The following is a 20,216-nucleotide window of genomic DNA, read 5'->3' as shown; positions in this document are numbered from 1 at the left end:
CTGCAATGAACGCAAGGTTACAGTGAGCAAACCACATCCTGGTACATGGAGGGCATTTTAGCCAATAGACAATAGTGCCACCTTATGGTAACAATGATTTACATAAACATTTTAGTCATTTGGCAGACACTCTTTTCCAGTGACTAACAGTGCATTCATCCTAAGGTAGCTAGGTGAGACAACCACATATCACAATCATAGTAAGTAAAACTTTTCCTCAGTGAAGTCAGTGCTAGTAAGACAAGATGAGGGAGTGTTGCAGAAAAGGAAAGACGAAGGTGTTTTTTGGGAGGGGAGGTGCTGTGATTTAAAAAAAAATAATTTATATGATTTTATTAGGATCCCCATTAGTCGATGCCAATGGTGACAGCTAGTCTTACTGCGGTCCGACACAACAAAAAATACATTACAGACACAATACTTTACAATTCACATATATTTAAAAACATTAACGTGTGTGCACATCTAATTGTTACACATACTTGTCAGTACATACGCACCAAAAGTAAGTCACTTGGTGGAGAGATGTTGTGGCGTGAGGTGTTGCTTTATTTGTTTTTTGAAACCAGGTTTGCAGTTGACTTGCACTATATGAGATGGATGGGAGCTCCACTGTACACTGTAATACTGTACATTTTCTTGAATTTGTTCTGGACCTAGGGACTGTGAAAAGACCCTTGGTGTAATGTCTGGTGGGGTAAATTGACTATGCCAGGTATTCCCAAACTGGGGATACGTGCAATGCCATCGGGGGTTCGTCAAATAGAAATGTGAATCAAATTTAATTTCAAATAAAAAAATAAAATTAAACCATCTAGTGTTCAGCGAAATAACAACACAATGTCAAATACAGGTGGCCTAGTCAAATAATTAACATCCAATCACATTAACCATTACTCTCGCGGGAAACCACTCTTGCGCAGACATTTAGAAACATAACATGACAATTTGGAAAGTAAGCCACAGGAGTTTTTGAGCGAGAATAAAGATGACTTTCGAGTCGTAAGACATGTATAAAAGCAACAGATACCATTAATAAAAGGGGCTAGAAGCGTCTTATATGGTGAGCTACCAAGTGGCTAGGACAGGCAAGCCCCATACTATTGTGGAGGACTTAATTCTTCCTGCTGCCGCGGATATGACTGGGACAAAGCTGGGGGAAAAGACCCAAAAACCTTTTCAGACAATGCCTTCATCAAACAACACTGTTTCATGACGCATCAGTGACATGGCAGGAAATGTTTTGAAACAATTACTGCTTCGCATACAAACCAGTGAATTATATGCGTTAAAGCTGGATGAGTCAACAGACGTGGCGGGCCTGGCACAGCTCCTGGTATATGTCCGTTACGTTTATGGGGGGTCAATTAAGTCCTGCAGGCTCTAGTTGATTTGTTAATTTTTGGGGTACAATTGTCAAGTCATATGGTGAAGTGCTGCAAAGAAGGACAGAGTTAAGCTGCAGCTGGCCCAGAACAGAGCGGCACATTTTGCTCTTTATTGTAATCAGAGGGCTAATATCAATACTATGCATGACAGTTTCTCTTGGCTAAGAGTTGATGAAACACTGACTGCATCGCTACTTGTTTTTATAAGAAACAATGTTGGAAATTCCAAATCGTTTGCATAGTCCAGTGGTTCCCAAACTTTTTATTGTCCCGTACCCCTTCAAACATTCAACCTCCATCTGCGTACCCTCTCTAGCACCAGGCTCAGCGCACTCTCAAGTTCTGTTTTTTGCCGTCATTGTAAGCCTGCCACACACACTATATGATACATTTATTAAACATAAGAATGACTGTGAGTTTTTCTCACAACCCGGCTCGTGGGAAGTGACAACGAGCTCTAATAGGACCAGGGCACAAATAATAATATAATAATAATCAATAATTTTGCTCTTTTATTTAGCCATCTTACATATAAAACCTTATTTGTTCATCAAAAATTGTGAATAACTCACCACATGTTAATGAGAAGAGTGTGCTTGAAAGGATGCACATAACTCTGCAATGTTGTATTGTATTGGAGAGAGTCTGTCTTAAATTATTTCCACACACAATGTGCCTGTATTTATTGTTCATGCTAGTGAGGGCCGAGAATCCACTCTCACATAGGTATGTGGTTGCGAAGGGCATCAGTGTCTTAACAGCACGATTTGCCAAGGCAAGAAACTCTGAGCGCAGCCCTATCTAGAAATCTGGCAGTGGCTTCTGATTAAATTACATTTTCACAGAACTGCTTTGTGGCAATTTCAATGAGGCTCTCTTGTTCAGATATTGGTAAGTGGACTGGAGGCAGGGTATGAAAGGGATAACGAACCCAGTTGTTTGTGTCGTCCGTTTCGGGAAAGTACCTGCATAATTGTGCACCCAACTCACTCAGGTGCTTCGCTATATCACATTTGACATTGTCCGTAAGCTTGAGTTCATTTGCACACAAACAAATCATACAAAATCATACAAGTGTGTTGTCCTTGTTAATGCAGACAGAAAAGAGCTCCAACTTCTTAATCATAGCCACAATTTTGTCCAGCACTTTGAATAAAGTTGCGGGGAGTCCCTGTAATCCTAGATTCAGATCATTCAGGCGAGAAAAAGCATCACCCAGATAGGCCAGTCATGCGAGAAACTCTTCATCATGCAAGCAGTCAGACAAGTGAAAATGATGGTCAGTAAAGAAAACTTTAAGCTCGTCTCTCAATTAAAAAAACGTGTCAATACTTTGCCCCTTGATAACCAGCGCACTTCTGTATATTGTAAAAGGATTACATGGTCACTGCCCATATCATTGCATAATGTAGAAAATACACACGAGTTCACGGGCCTTGCTTTAACAAAGTTAACCATTTTCACTGTAGTTTCCAAAACGTCTTTCAATCTGTCAGGCATTCCCTTTGCAGCAAGAGCCTCTCGGTGGATGCTGCAGTGTACCCAAGTGGCGTCGGGAGCAACTGCTTACCCACGCGTTACCACTCCACTATGTCTCCCTGTCTTGGCTTTTGCGGCATCAGTACCGATACCACAAACATCTTGACCACCAAAGTTCATTTGATCTCACAAAGCTGTCCAGTATTTTAAAAAATATCCTCTCATGTTGTCCTGGTTTCCAGTGGTTTGCAGAAGAGGATGTCTTCCTTAATTGTCCCCCCATAAACGTAAAAGACATATCCCAGGAGCTGTTGCAGGCCTGCCACGTCTGTTGACTCATCCAGCTTTAACACATATAATTCACTGGCTTGTATGCGAAGCAGTAATTGTTTCAAAACATCTCCTGCCATGTCACTGATGCGTCGTGAAACAGTGTTGTTTGATGAAGACATTGTCTGTATAGTTTTTTTGGCCTTTTCCCCCAGCATTGTCCCAGCCATATCCGCGGCAGCAGGAAGAATTAAGTCCTTCACAATAGTATGGGGCTTGCCTGTCCTAGCCACTCGATAGCTCACCATATAAGACATTTCTAGCCCCTTCTTATTAATGTTGTCTGTTGCTTTTATACGTCTTACTACTTGAAAGTTGTCTTTATTCTGGCTCAAAAAACTCTTGTGGCTTATTTTCCAAATTGTCATGTTTTGTTTCTAAATGTCTGCTCGAGAGTGAAGGTTTCCCGCGAGAGAGTAATGGTTAATGTGATTAGATGTTAATTATTTGACGAGGCCACCTGTATTTGACATTGTGTTGTTATGCTGATGAACACTAGATGGTTTAATTGTATTTTTGGCAGTGTAACGAGGATATTCAGCCGAGAAAAAACCTCACCCAAATGTAAAGCCCCGTTGGAAAATATAAATGTACTGTTAAAAAAATGTGAAGAAACATTTTTTAAATTGTATATATATATATATATATATATATATATATTTTTAAATGTGAGTCACATTTTTATTTGGCGTACACCCAATGGCATTGTGCGTACCCCTGGGGAATACCAGTTCCCCAGTTTGGGAAGACCTGTGCTTTACACAGTAATGTAAATGTTTTATTTTTTAGTGATCCAATATTTAAAATAGTACATTTATCATAATTTGGTTGTAATCCAGAGAGGATAGAACATTTATCTGGATCATCTATGAGGCTCTGGAGGGATCCAAATTGTGGATTTAAAAGAAAACATGAATCATCAGTGTACAATGACACCTTTGTTTTTAAGCCCTGGATTTCTAGCCCCTTGATATTATTGTTGGATCTGATTTAGCTAATAGCTAACATTTCGATGGCCATGATAAATGGATTTGCCGATAGTGGACAACCTTGTTTTACTCCTCTTGACAGTTTAATACTTTCTGATAAGTAGCCATTATTTACTATTTAACACCTAGGGTTACTATACATAACTTTAACCCATTATACAATGCAAAAGATTCTCCAAAATTGAAATATTCCAGGCATTTATATATAAATTCTAGTCGTACTTCATCAAAAGCCTTTTCAAAGTCAGCTATGAATACCAGGCCTGGTTTCCCAGATGTTTCATAGTGTTCTCTTGTTTCCAGTACTTGTCTTACATTATCTAAAATCTATTGTCCATGTAAAACCTGTCTGATTAGAATTAATAATATCCGACAAACCTTTTTAATTCTATGCACTATGCATTTTGCTACCTCAACTGGTTTGCCATCCAGCCTCTTCGTTTTCCTGGACTTAAAGTCGTTAATTGCATCAAGAAGTTCCTCCTATGTAATTTGGCCTTCACATGAGCCTTTCTGTACAGCTGTTTATTTTACATTATTAATAGAAAAAAAATCCTTACAATTAACTTAGTTTAGTGGAGATGGAGAAGACTGAAATGAAAACATATGCTTAAAGTACTTTGCTTCCTCTTTCAAAATATAGTTTGGTGAATCATGGGTGACTCCATCATTTGTAACAAGTTTCAGTAAATTCTTTTTGGTAGCATTTCTATCTTTTATTTTATAATATATTACACTTGATTTTTCTTGAATAAGTTCCTCCATTTATTTTTGTTTTTTATCTAACTTATTTTGTGCCTCTATGGTACAGTTTTTATTGCATCTATCTGTTAGTCCCTCTATTTCCTTTGTTAATATGAACTCTTTTGACCAAAGTTGTTTTGGTTTTAAAGGTGAGTACTGAATTGCATGGCCTCTAAAGGCACGTTTAAAAGTGTCACATACTGTCACGAATCCCACGGAAGGTGGCTCCCCTGCCTACTCGGGCGGCGCTCGGCGGTCGTCGTCGCCGGCCTACTAGCCGCCGCTGATCCCTTTTTCCTTTTCTGTTGGTATGTCTTATTGTTTGCACCTGTTCCTTATTTGTGTATCTTGATTTGTGGTTATTTAAGCCTGTTTAGCCCGCCCAGGTTTGTGCGGGATTATTTTACGTCAGTGTGCTTTTTTTGGATGTGCTGGCGATCTGCCTGATTTATTTTCTTTCCAGACTGTGTGCCCGTTGTGTATGGGTTGGTCACTTAGTTCACACACCTGTTGTGTTGGCGTCGACCGTTGTCGTACCAGAGAAAAATAAATCTCATTTTTTCTTACCTCTGCTCTCTGCGCCTGACTCCTACCACCACTCCTAGCATTCGTGACACATACAATAAGGGAATCTGCTGTACCTATGTTATGTCAGGGAAAAAGTCAGTTATAAATGATTCTGTCTTGGTTAGAACCAAGTTGATTATATTTCCAGGCAGCGTACGGTAGAGAAATTAACATTTGTATTGTCCCCAGCACAAGGTGCATCTGTGTAATGGTCATGCTATTTAATCAGCTTCTTGACATGCCACACCTGCAGGTGGATGGTTTATCTTGGCAAAGAAGAAATGCTCACTAACAGGGATAATAACACATTTGTGCACACAATTTGAGAGGAAAAAGGTTTTTGTGCGGGGACCAATTTCTGGGACCAACACTTTACGTGTAGCGTTTATATATCCTCCAAAATGTTTTAATGGATCAACATTTCAGTTAATATACCTTCATCAGGATTCTTTCCACAGGACCACCATGTGATGGCAGCATGTCAACACAATACTACAGAACATTCAGGGTGGCAGGTAGCCTAGTGGTTAGAGTGTTGGGCCAGTAACCAAAAGGTTGCTAGATCAAATCCCCGAGCTGACAAGGTAAAAATCTGTTGTTTTGCCCTTGAACAAGGCAGTTAACACACTGTTCCTAGGCTGTCATTGTACATAAGAATTTGTTCTTAACCGACTTGCCTAGTTAAATAAATTTAACTCCACATTCAGGAGTCTTATGGCTTGGGGTAGAAGCTGTTACGAAGCCTTTTGGACCTAGACTTGGCACTCCGGTACCGCTTGCCGGCTGGAGTCTTTGGCAATTTTTAGGGCCTTCCTCTAACACCGCCTGGTAAAGAGGTCCTGGATGGCTGGAAGCTTGGCCCCAGTGATGTATTGGGCCGTACACACTACCCTCTGTAGTGCCAGTTGGAGCAGTTGCCATACCAGGTGGTGATGCAACCAGTCAGGATGCTCTCGATGGTGTAGCTGTCAAACTTTTTGAGGATCTGAGGACCCATGCCAAATCTTTTCAGTCTCCTGATGGGGAAAAGGTGTTGTCGTGCCCTCTTTACAACTGTCTTGGTGTGTTTGGACCATGATAGTTTGTTGGTGATGTGGACACCAAGGAACTTGAAGCTCTCAACCTGCTCCACTACAGCCCCGTCGATGAGAATGGGGGTGAGCTCGGTCCTCCTTTTCCTGTAGTCCACAATCATCTCCTTTGTCTTGATCACATTGAGGGAAAGGTTGTTACCCTGGCACCACACTGCCAGGTCTCTGACCTCCTCTCGTCGTTGTCGGTGATCAGGCCTACCACTGTTGTGTCGTCAGCAAACTTAATGATGGTGTTGGAGTCGTGCTTGGCCATGCAGTCATGAGTGAAAAGGGAGTACAAGAGGGGTCTGATCACGTAACCCTGAGGGGCCCCCGTGTTGAGGATCAGCTAGACAGATGTGTTGTTACCTACCCTTACCACCTCGGAGCGGTCCATCAGGAAGACCAGGATCCAGTTGCAGAGGGAGGTGTTTAGTCCCAGGGTCCTTAGCTTAGTGATGAGTTTTGAGGGCACTATGGTGTTGAACGCTGAGCTGTAGTTAATGAAAAGCATTCTCACATACATTGGCAAGAAAAAGTATGTGAACCCTTTGGAATTACCTGGATTTCTGCATAAATTAGTCATCAAATTTGATCTGATCTACATGCAAGTCACAACAATCGACAGTGTGTTTAAACTAATAACACACACATTGGAGTCAGGAGTTAGCTAACCTGGAGTCCAATCAATGAGACGAGATTGGAGATGCTGGTTAGAGCTGCCTTGCTCTATAAAAAGCACTCACAAAATTTGAGTTTGCTATTCACAAGAAGCATTGTCTGATGTGAACCATGCCTCGAACAAAAGAGATCTAAGAAGACCTAAGATTAAGAATTGTTGACTTGCATAAAGCTGGAAAGGGTTACAAAAGTATCTCTAAAAGCCTTGATAATCATAAATCCATGGTAAGGCAAATTGTCTATAAATGGAGAAAGTTCAGCACTGTTGCTACTCTCCCTAGCAGTGGCCGTCCTGCAAAGATGACTGCAAGAGCACAGCACAGAATGCTCAATGAGGTTATGAAGAATCCTAGAATGTCAACTAAAGAAATCTCTGGAACATGCTAACATCTCTGTTGACGAGTCTACGATACGTAAAACACTAAACAAGAATGGTGTTCATGGGAGGACCCCATGGAAGAAGCCACTGCTGTCCAAAAAAAACATTGCTGCACATCTGACGTTTGCAAAAGTGCACCTGGATATTCCAGCGCTACTGGCAAAATATTCCTTGGACAGATAAAACTACAGTCGAGTTGTTTGGAAGGAACACACAACACTATGTGTGGAGAAAAAAAGGCACCTACCAACATCAAAACCTCATCCCAACTGTAAAGTATGGTGGAGGGAGCATCATGGTTTGGGGCTGCTTTGCTGCCTCAGGGCTTGGAAAGCTTGCTATTGTCAACGGAAAAATGAATTCCCAAGTTTATCAAAACATTTTGCAGGAGAATGTTAGGCTAGCTGTCTGCTAACAGAAGTTGGGTGATGCAACTGGACAACGACCCAAAACAAATAAGTAAATCAACAATAGAATGAAAATACACCTTCTGGAGAGGCTCAGTCAGAGTCCTGACCTCAACCCAATTGAGATGCTGTGGCATAACCTCAAGAGAACAGTTCACACCAGACATCCCAAGAATATTGCTGAACTGAAACAGTTTTGTAAAGAGGAATCGTCCAAAATTCCTCCTGACCGTGTGCAGGTCTGATCCGCAACTACAGAAAACATTTGGTTGAGGTTTTTGCTGCCAAAGGAGGGTCAACCAGTTATTAAATCCAAGGGTTCACGTACTTTTTCCACCTTGCACTGTGAATGTTTACACGGTGTGTTCAATAAGGACATGAAAACGTGTAATTGTTTGTGTGTTATTAGTTTAAGCAGACCATGTTTGTCTATTGTTGTGACCAAGATGAAGATCAGATCACATTTTATGCAGAAATCCAGGTATTTCTGAAGGGTTAACATACTTTTTCTTGCCACTGTAGGTGTTCCTTTTGTCCAAGTGGGGGGAAAGCGCAGTGTGGAGTACAATAGCGATTGCATCATCTGTGGATCTGTTGGGGGCGGTATGCAATTTGGAGTATGTCTAGGGTTTTTGGGATAATGGTGTTGATGTGAGCCATGACCAGCCTTTCAAAGTTCTTCATGGCTACAGACGCGAGTGCTACGGGTCGGTAGTAATTTAGGCAGGTTTCCTTGGTGTTCTTAGACACAGCCATGGCACTAAAAGTAAATAGACAAAGATTTTTTTTTAAATCATCTTTATTTCAAATTTGTTCTCATACAGACCTTCAGGCATCTGTACAAAGCACAGTTCCCATAGGTGTGTAAAAACCTCTTCCCTTAGATGTTGGACAGGTAGGTTGAATTATAAGCAGATATATGTTTGTGCATTTTTCATCCTTAAATGTATTCTTTTATATAATAATCTTAAATTACAGCTATTCATTATTTCTTAGTTTGATTTCTTACAGCGTTCAGACAGTGAGCTAAAGACAGAAACAGTGTTTATAGCCATCAAGTATGTACATACAGAACCAACACATCACACACAGCAGACTGCACAGCACTACGGGATACCACATCAATTCAATGCTCCAAATACAGCTATATACAGGTCCATACTATGGGACGATGTCGCTACATCACCACTGACTTTAATGGAGGTGAGAGGTGTGTGTGTGTTTGTGTGTGTGTGTGTGTGTGTGTGTGTTTGAGGGGGGATTCAAATTGTTAGTTTATTGTATTTCCCTTTTCATGGTGTGATGAAGGGCCAAAAGGGGAGCAGGTAGGTGGAGGAGTCAGTGACATATGATAGGGGATGGGGATTTAAAAACTAATATAAGGTGCACACCACCAAGCTACTGTAGCTTCCCCTGATCCACCCCTCCAGTAGCCAAGGGGGCAGGGCCTGGTCCTGGCCGGATGGAGGGGGGAAGTGGATTGAGGAGGACGGTTCAGTGGAGGTGGGTGAGGGCATTGATTACACACAAAGACGGCATTGTGCAGCTCTAGTGGTTTTCCTGAACCACTACTCGACCACTTTGACCCTGAATGTGACGCGCCCCAGGAACTTGTCACGGTCGTCACTATTCCGCAGGTTGGAGCCCTCGATCTTACACTCCATGGTCAGCTCGTTGTTGTAGTCTTCCTTGGTCAGCAGAAGCTTGACCGCAACCAGGGGCTGAACGTAGGTTGACTGGCAAACACACAGGGAGAGATGGAGGGAGACCACTGTTAATTCATATATGCACAGACGTGCGCACATCCATACACATAAGTGGTTGTCATGACAATACACTGACAATCAATTTGCATTCAGTGCCTCAGGTGAATATAGTCCACCCACATACTGTACATTTCCCAGGATTCTCATCTCCCCAGACTGCCTTGACAATAGTAACATTTACTACTTGTAATTACAATTAAATTATTCTGCATTCAATCTCATGAACAGTTTCCTTCACAATATAAATATGTAGCGTTATGTACTTACATGCAAATTCTTCCCGTAATAAGGGAAGTACATCTTATCGAACCGCCCCTCGGATGGGAAGTACTGCATCTGCAGGGGGCTTTCTCTCTGTGGGTGGAAGGGGATGAGGAGGAAGAGGTGGAAGAAGAGGAAGGAGGGGGGTGAGAAAGAGGTGTGAGATCACAGAACTATACATATGAATGCACTGGGAACGTACGAAGCTGCCTCCACCGACTCTCAGAACAACAACCTGACTAACTCTGTACACAATCACATAAAACAATCCTGGAGTCTACAAACACACACATACTGTAGCTTTACACACGACAGGTGTAAACCACCACATACTCTCACAGTACACAATGTAGTTACCACGCACGCACACACAATATAGTTACCACCCACTCACACATACCAGTACACACACCACACACACACACACACACACACACACACACACACACACACACACACACACACACACACAATCTGCCACCAGATGGTTCTCTATGGTTATCAGAATGGTTTAGGGTGGAGAGGAGAAATTCAAATGAATTCAGAGAGAAAGAGAGGAGGACAGATGGAGGGGAGTTAAAAGAGCCAGTCTCTATCTTTTGCTGAAGGGCAGAATACAGCATCAGTGTTTCTCTGTAGACTTTCAAACATTTACAAACAGGTCACAAAGGTCAGAGTTGACAGTCTCGGTGAGGAAGGGATGGAACCCAGAGCGTGCGCGCTCGAGAGAGACATTGTTAGAATGTCAGAGCCAGAAGAAAACCATGGAAACACCGTTAGTGGGAGCCATGGGCAGCGAAGCAGAGTTCTAAAATCAACGGAAGGAACCTTTTCAGGTTCCAATGCATTACCATACAGATACATACACCAACTGCAGTTATATACAGTCAGTGACAATAATTACCAAAAAGATCAACACTTTAATATTGACTATTCCTCTGTCTATATTGTCTTTGGGGTGATTAGTTATAGGGGTTAGATTAGAAAGCTCTAAAACATGGACGCCATGAATGCTGTTTAAAGCAGCAGATGACAAAGCGCCACATCACAGAGGTGGACAAAAGCAGCGCAGAAAGGTAATGGAGAAAGGCTAGGGCTAGGACCATGGGGAAACATAGGGGGGCTAGGACCCGATTTCTTACCCACCAGTGTACTGCTGGCCCTACAGGCAGCGTGGAGAGAAATCAAATATAGACACTTGTGTGAAAACACAGACAGAAACATACATGTGCATTCCTACATAAAGCACACACACAAATACAAAACAAAAGACACATTATGGAGTACAAAACCTGTCTCAAAGTCCTAGCACACAAAAACACAAACTGGAGCACACACACACACAATTCATTGTTACACCCAAAAGAAAAACTGTTTGTTTGCTTTACCTTAGCTGTGCAGTTAATGTAGGGGTCCCCGCGCGGTTTCAGTCCAATGATCTACAGGAGTGAGAAGAATATCATAAAGACTATTATAGCAACCTTCAGTGAGTTCAACATTTCGTTCTGGTGTTTCTTACACATTCCTCAAACTTATTTACATGTAAACATGATCAAGACATACCAGATTCCAGAATGGTCTCAAAAATGGAAGCACTGATTTGAGTTAAAAGATGTTGAGAAGTAGCTCAGTGACGCAAGGAAATGATTTGGTTTGAGCTGGCCGTATAAGGACCAGTCAGTAGATCGGGCACATGTGTGCTGCCTGCTTACTGAAAGGCCAAGAACTTGTACTTTCATAAACATAGCTGCCTCAGAGATGCCTAAGAATCTTCTTAATTGCCCCTGATAGGATTCATTAAGTTAGATTGAATACCAATCAGGCAACACAAGCCAATCAATGCACTCTGACCTCTATCCCTGCAAACAGAGATGCTGACACAGAATGCCCTGTCGGCACAGAGGATATTCCAAATAGTGATTAAGAAACAAGTGCAGTCGAAAGGACAGAATAAGCATTTTTCAATATGAATTTGAACAAACTCTACTTCTGCATGAAGACAGAGAGAGGATACACTGAAAAGCTGTAGTTCAAAGGCAATGGATCTAAGATAAGGAGGTACTCGTGTAGGGGAGGTAGTTCAGTAAACCACGCTTGTGTGATGAGTGACCTTGCCTGAGACCTGATGACTTGTGATAGCTCCCAGAGCTAATGGCTTAGGCTTTAAGCTCCAGTCTTTAGGCTTTAGTTCAGTGGGCTAACGCTGTCCATTTCATTTTGAGAAGAGTCCGACCAACGATCCCAAATCGGGGCACTCACCCTGTTCATCTTGACGAGGACGCAGGGTTTGCCCTCAGCGTAGCCAAATGTGGTGTCAGACAGGCCGGAGCACTGCCGGAGCAGATTGCGCTTGAACTGACACACCTTCTTCTCCTCCTGATCATCCTGCTCATAGTACTCTCCCACCATACACAGCTCGTTCTTCTCCTGCACAGTGTCGTTGTATTCTGAGGGGTCCCAACATAGGGCACAGACTCAAGTTCCACTGTATTTGACAGCCTGCTATTTACCTGGTACAGACAGTATTCACCTAAATATTACATGTCAAAATTATAGCTAATAATTATGTCACAGTAATGTATTCATTACTTGTTTGTTTCTTTGGGATACATATTACATAATCAGTTAGCCTGTTTTGTGTTGCATGTAAAAAGTAGTTAGTATGCATTCACATATTCCAGTGCTACTGCCAAGGATTACAGTGCCCTTTCAAGTCAGGTAGAATACTCTCCTTAGTAATGTACTGTATACAAAGTGTAATCAACTGCAACTACTTAAACTAATTTCCTTAACCAATAAAACTGTATTTGTGCATAGATGTCAGATGTGCACATTCTTTAGAAAACTAAATGGGACTGAAAGAGGGGATCTATCACTCACGCTGAAGGAAGTTCTCCAGATGCTGGACATACTGGCCGTACTGCTTAGGGTCGGTGCGGTTGAAGACGATGTCCAAGGACCGGGGCCTGATCACCAAACCTGAGGACAGGTAGGGGGAAACATGTCACGTCAACTGTCTGCACCTACTAATGTTATGGAGATGGACAACCTCGCTCACGTGACGAGAATCCTTGCCTGAGACTAGGGCTGTTACAGTGACCGTATTACCGCCACACCGGTGGTCACGAGTCATGACAGCAGTCAAATTCCACGTGACCGCTTAGTCACAGTAATTAGGCCTCTTCAACCTCTGATTCTGCTGATGGTCATTAGTTAGCCTACCAAACTTGCTAACTGCCTGGTACTCAGCACTCTGACATAAATCCAAATCTAATCGAAAATCTAATCAAACACTTCATGAGAGCTCATGGGCTCATGTCCGCAACATTTCTATAGGCTATGCAATTGCGTGAGAAAACAGAGTGATGGCTTCTATTAAAAAGAAGAGGATCCCATAAAATTTCTACTATATTTATTTCTCAACTTTCCTAATATTAAGCACAATGTTTCTCTTTACAACAGGAGTATAGCCTACCTGGCTGGCATGAAAATAAACCACGGGAAAAACATTTAAGTGCATAGATTATTTATTTTCTCCCCCTGCCCCAGTTTTGAGACAGGTGCATGATAATGGTCCTTTCTAAATCAAAACTACTTTAACACATATATTATTTAGTACATGTAAAGACAAGATTAAATCAAGAATAGTCTGATGGGTGACAATATTACCCTATCACATGTGAATAATACATTATCACTTGTGAATGATGCCCAGCTTTTGTGCAGTAAGGCAAGAAACAGAGCATGCCTTTTTTTGCAACTTTTTCAAAATCGTAGTAGCACACCTCATTTAGCCTAGCCCATAGGCCTATATGTTTTGATAAGGTTTGTATCACAACTAAGTGGCCAAATATCCTATTAAAATTAAGCACATTATGCCGCTTTACAATGGGTGTAAAGTCTAACTGGCGTACATTTTATAATAAAACCATTACATGCATAATCGCATTTGCGGTCACTTTTGAGAATGGTGTTTTCCCGCTAATTGATTGCATTTTGGAACATTTGCACATATAGCCTACTGCCATGTGCACATTTCTGTGCTTGTAATGTGAAGAAATAGCCTAATAGGTTATCAACATTATAAGTTAAACGTTCTGATCTGTTGTGTCAGCCTCATTGCTTCAAAAAGTTTGTTTGATGCTAGTGGTTGTATTAATTTGGGATCTATCGCATCCCACAACTGTCCCAGACTATGTTTGGAATATTTATTTCTCGCACAGACTTGAATAGTTCAACCTTTGTACTATGGGGGATAGTACACTGACATAAGCTAGTGTTTTTGATGTCGTTAGGCCTACTCATCATGTTGGCTGACGAAAAGTATATGTGGACAGTTCTTCCAATATCTTCAATATGCGCCGCGGAATTGGATAAGGATGCGCGCAGTTGCCTCCCCGGTGTCTGTCTTCCCTTGTAGCCTGTGATCACGTGACGGGCATTGGCTAATAAGAATTTAGCTATCTGAGAGAGCCATGTGAGTGAGTGCTTCGGAGCATGCAGCTGGGAGTAGGAAATTATAATTATTATATTCAGCTCAAGGGCACAACGGCCACTGGCTGCTAAAGGCATGGATTTTTTAGGGGGCATTAAGGCGACACAAAAGGGATGCTGCCGGGAAATTCAAGGCATTATCAAGTGCTTGTCAAATTGGGAATGAGAGACTGATGAAGTGTGTGGAGTCTGCGCAAAAATGTAGATGTTCCAAAAATGTGTGGAAGCCAGGAGATGCTAAATGTGTTTATGTTAATTAACGGTCAATTACCGTGAGACGACAGTTATTTGCTTGACAATCACCGGCTGACACAATTTCATGAACCGTCATAGCTAGGGCTGTGACCTGAAGATTTGTGTTAGCTCCCTAAGCTAAGGCCTCATTTCTTGTGGCATGCAGATGGCCCCAGTTTAAATCCAGGCAGTCACACTAATAATACTATTATTGTTATCAAAATCTTATACTACAATAAGCCACATGTATTGCTTATGCTGCCTGACAACCATATATTGTAATACTGTATCTATTGTTCAAATGGGTTGCGGAGAGAGTTGATTAAAAAAAATATATACTTTAATAGCTAAGACAAGTTTTCACAACAGCCAATGTTATTAACACTCGCCAGATGAAACCCTGCTGGCAAAGAGGGTCAGCTGTGACCGACCGTCAAAACAGAGGATGCGTCCCAAATGGCACCCTATTCCCTATATATTGCACTGCTTATGACCAGAGCCCTATAAGCCTTTGTCAAAAGTACTGCACTATGTAAGATATAGGGTGCCATTTGGAACTCAGGCAAGCCAACTGCAAACGACAAGCCCGAGGAAGCCTTATTATCTGGACGCTGTGATGGAATTTCACTCGTAGCTGATTCAGATGAGTACGTCTTAGTTTTGACCTCAAGGCGTCAACACCCAGGACCCCCTTAGAAAGTGTGTGGTGTGATAGACGACACAATGGAAGGACTCCAAAAGAGGGGACAATGGGAGAGGACACAGAGTGAGAGAAGATGACAGGAGACTGTGGGTGGAATAAATTTGTGTCATTAATGTCTAAACCGCTGGCAAAAAAAGTGAGTACACCCCTAAGTGAAAATGTCCAAATTGGGCCCAATTAGCCATTTTCCCTCCCCGGTGTCATGTGACTCATTAGTGTTACAAGGTCTCAGGTGTGAATGGGGAGCAGGTGTATTAAATTTGGTGTCATCGCTCTCACACTCCCTCATACTGACTGGTCACTGGAAGTTCAACACTGCACCTCATGGCAAAGAACTCTCTGAGGATCTGAAAAAATGAATTGTTGCTCTACATAAAGATGGCCTGGGCTATAAGAAGATTGCCAAGACCCTGAAACTGAGCTGCAGCACGGTGGCCAAGACCATACAGCGGTTTAACAGGACAGGTTCCACTCAAAACGGGCCTTGCCATGGTCAACCAAAGAAGTTGAGTGCACGTGCTCAGCGTCATATCCAGAGGTTGTCTTTGGGAAATAGACGTATGAGTGCTGCCAGCATTGCTGCAGAGGTTGAAGGGGTGGGGGGTCAGCCTGTCAGTGCTCATACCATACGCTGCACACTGCATCAAATTGGTCTGCATGGCTGTCGTCCCAGAAGGAAGCCTCTTCTAAAGATGATGCACAAGAAAGCCTGCAAACATTTTGCTGAAGACAAGCAGACTAAGGACATGGATTACTGGAACCATGTCCTGTGGTCTGATGAGACCAAGATACACTTATTTGGTTCAGATAGTGTCAAGCGTGTGTGGCGGCAACCAGGTGAGGAGTACAAAGACAAGTGTGTCTTGCCTACAGTCAAGCATGGTGGTGGGAGTGTCATGGTCTGGGGCTGCATGAGTGCTGACGGCACTGGGGAGCTACAATTCATTGAGGGAACCATGAATGCCAACATGTACTGTGACATACTGAAGCAGAGCATGATCCCCTCCCTTCGGAGACTGGGCCGCAGGGCAGTATTCCAACATGATAACGACCCCAAACACACCTCCAAGACGACCACTGCCTTGCTAAAGAAGCTGAGGGTAAAGGTGATGGACTGGCCAAGCATGTCTCCAGACCTAAACCCTATTGAGCATTTGTGGGGCATCCTCAAACGGAAGGTGGAGGAGTGCAAGTTCTCTAACATCCACCAGCTCCGTGATGTCGTCATGGAGGAGTGAAAGAGGACTCCAGTTGCAACCTATGAAACTCTGGTGAACTCCATGCCCAAGAGGGTTAAGGCAGTGCTGGAAAATGATGGTGGCCACACAAAATATTGACACTTTGGGCCCAATTTTGATATTTTCACTAAGGGGTGTACTCACTTTTGTTGCCAGTGGTTTAGACATTAATGGCTGTGTGTTGTGTTATTTTGAGGGGACAGCAAATTGTAACTGTTATACAAGCTGTACACTCACTACTTTACATTGTAGCAAAGTGTCATTTCTTCAGTGTTGTCACATGAAAAGATATACTCAAATATTTACAAAAATGTGAGGGGTGTACTCACTTTTGTGAGATACTGTACAGTATTAGGACATAGGCCTAGAGGAGGGGAGTTAGTTTTTATGATGGCCTCACTGTCAGGGCGATGGAGAGAGGCTGTGGGGACAGAACAGATGGGTGCTGTACTGGTGGACCAGTGGGAGGATGCATGCAGAGCCTGGGAGACAGACTCTCTCACTCCTACAGACACATACACATAGACACACACCTCTGCTTCATAATTCACAGGATTACATTTCTAACTCTTCTCTTTTTTTGTTGTTACACTGACACAGTATTAATTAACGGGTTTTTGAGATTCGGCCGGTAGTTTTTCCATTTCTAAAATTACAATATCGGTCAGTCAATGTTTGACTGATCTGTTTATTCCCTGAGTGCTTGCGTGTTTTGGCAGTGGCAGCCAGCTCCTCTGTCACGCCAGTAAGGCCTTTACTGGGACATGGCAGCAGAGTCTGAGACATTGTGCAAGCCAGGCCAGGCGCTAGCAGAGACAGCTCTGACGTTAGTGAGTGAGCTCACCAGCCAACTAGCAGGTGAATTTCAATTTGAGCACTGTTCTGTTTAGGTTGAGTGTCTGTTTTGCTGCAGCGTAATAAGTCACCTGGACTGGCCACTCGGTCGCGGTATGTAGGAATGTTGTCGTCTAGCGTCTGCAGCATGACCCACATGGTGAGCGTGAACATCCCCGCCAGGAAGCCATAGAAGACCAGGTAGAAAAGCAATATCAGGGCTGAGGAGAGAGAGAGAGAGAGAGAGAGAGAGAGTAATTATTATCTGTTAATCACACAATCTTGGCTCAACAGATAAAAAGCATTCCTCCCATCAGTGTAAGTCACATGACTTGATTCTTTGTCCCCATAATTAGGCATCCACCATACTTGCTGGAGAGGACAATGTGAAAGAAAATATCAGTGCCAGCACAGGACAGAGAGCGAGCCAGATGGAGAGAGCTTGACAACTGTGACTGACCCCAAATTAAGAAATCCTTGACTATGTACAGTGAGCATAGCCTTGATATTGAGATAGGCCGCCATAGCCCACTGCTCATAGAATGAGGTGGAAACTGAGCTACACTTCCTAACCTCCTGCCAAATGTATGACCACATTACAGACAAATATTTCCCACGGATCACACAGACCCACAAATCATTTGAAAACAAATCAAACATTCATAAACTCCCATATCTTATAGGTGAAATGTGTGGCCCATAGCCATGAGAAAAGGGAAACCAGTGGAGCACAAACACCATTGTAAATAAAAACTTCTTTTTATCTGTTTATTTATTTTACCTTTCATATTTCAACTATTTGCACATTGTTACAACACTGTACATAGCCAATAATACAACATTTGTAACGTATACATTATTTTAAAACTTAACACGGAGTGTAATGTTTACTGATTTCTTATTTCCCTTGTTTATTTCCCTTTTGTTTATTGGATATTCCATTTGCTTTGGCAATGTAAACATATGTAAAGCCCTTTGAATTTAATTGAAGAGAGAGAGGGAGAGACATCAGCTAAGGACATTTGTGGCATCATGACAGTGACAGAAAAGACGGTTGTCTTTAAAAAATAAACTCCACAATTCAAACCAGTCAACATAGTTGTTTAAAGATTCATTACATTTATTCTCGAGCAGACATACAAGAACATGTATAATTCTTTTCTGATTTTGACCATGACAGTCAGAGGAGCCCGTGCAGATCTGGGAGCAGACTGGGCTATATTGATGACAGGACGATGATATTACATTTTAGTCTGCTCTTATCCAGAGCGACTTACAGTTAGTGCATTCATCTTAGGTGGGACAACCACATATCACAGGCATAGTAAGTACACTTTTCCTCAATAAAGTAGCTAAAAAACACTAGTCTCAACGTCAACAGTGAAGAGGAACCTCCAGGATGCTGGCCTTCTAGACAGAGTTGCAAAGAAAAACCGATATCTCAGACTGGTCAATAAAAATAAAATATTAAAGATGGGTAAAAGAACACAGACACTGGACAGAGGAACTCTGCCTTGAAGGCCAGCATCCCGGACTCGCCTCTTCACTGTTGACATTGAGACTGGTGTTTTGCGGGTACTATTTAATGAAGCTGCCAGTTGAGGACTTGTGAGGCGTCTGTTTCTCAAACTAGACACTAATGTACTTGTCCTCTTACTCGGTTGTGCACCGGGGCCTCCCACTCCTCTTTCTATTCTGGTTAGAGACAGTTTGCGCTGTTCTGTGAAGGGAGTAGTACACAGCATTGTACCAGATCTTTAGTTTCTTGGCAATTTCTCGCATGGAATAGCCTTCATTTCTCAGAACAAGAACAGACTGACAAATTGAGCCTGTAATCGAAACCACAAATGCTCATGCTCCAGATACTCAACTAGTCTAAAGAAGGCCAGTTGTATTACTTCTTTAAATCAGGACAACAGTTTTCAGCTGTGCTAACATAATTGCAAAAGGGTTTTCTAACGATCAATTAGCCTTATAAAATGATAAACTTGGATTAGCTAACACAACGTGCCATTGGAACACAGGAGTGATGGTTGCTGATAATGGGTCTCTATGCAGATATTCCATTTCCAGCTACAATAGTCATTTACAACATTAACAAGGTCTACACTGTATTTCTGATCAATTTGATGTTATTTTAATGGACAAAGAAAATGAGCTTTTCTTTCAAAAACAAGGACATTTTTAAGTGACCCCAAACTTTTGAACGGTAGTGTATGTTTCAGGTGCTTTCAGAAGATGGGCAGGGACTCTGCTGTCCTAGCTTCAGGGGGATATCCCTGCTGTCTAATGGACGAAGAACAGAGAGCTTAGAGATACGGTAGTATATATAAACACTGCAATCGGAAAGTATTCAGACCCCTTGACTTTTTCCACAGTGTTACATTAAAGCCTTATTCTAAAATGGATTAAAGAAAATGTTTTCCTCATCAATCTACACACAATACCCCATAATGACAAAGCGAAAAAGTTTGTGTGCAAATATATTAAAAATAAAAAACCAAAATACCTTATTTACATAAGTATTCACACCCTTTGCTATGAGACTCGAAATTGAGCTCAGGTGCATCCTGTTTCCATTGATCAGTCCACCTGTGATAAATTCAATTGATTGGACATGATTTGGAAAGGCACACACTTGTCTATATG

At 42.1% G+C, this 20,216-nt stretch overlaps 1 protein-coding gene across 1 annotated transcript in view; it reads right to left on the bottom strand.

Moving 5' to 3' along the window:
- Window positions 1-9,240: 9,240 nt before the first annotated feature.
- atp1b3b (ATPase Na+/K+ transporting subunit beta 3b) overlaps window positions 9,241-20,216 on the bottom strand; it is a 31,052-nt gene continuing 20,076 nt past the window's right edge. Inside the window, exons 2-7 of the mRNA XM_014161967.3 lie at window positions 17,660-17,788; window positions 12,945-13,043; window positions 12,324-12,511; window positions 11,453-11,503; window positions 10,071-10,157; window positions 9,241-9,773 (exon numbers count right to left, since the gene is read on the bottom strand). Of these exons, the coding sequence (XP_014017442.1) occupies window positions 9,606-9,773; window positions 10,071-10,157; window positions 11,453-11,503; window positions 12,324-12,511; window positions 12,945-13,043; window positions 17,660-17,788 (722 nt within the window). The 3' untranslated portion in view covers window positions 9,241-9,605. The remainder of the gene's footprint in view (window positions 9,774-10,070; window positions 10,158-11,452; window positions 11,504-12,323; window positions 12,512-12,944; window positions 13,044-17,659; window positions 17,789-20,216) is intronic.

This window comes from Salmo salar, chromosome 20 (assembly GCF_965601325.2).
Source record: "Salmo salar chromosome 20, fSalSal1, whole genome shotgun sequence".
In the NCBI taxonomy this organism is placed as follows: domain Eukaryota; kingdom Metazoa; phylum Chordata; class Actinopteri; order Salmoniformes; family Salmonidae; genus Salmo; species Salmo salar.
This window is presented reverse-complemented; position numbering and strand designations above follow the sequence as displayed.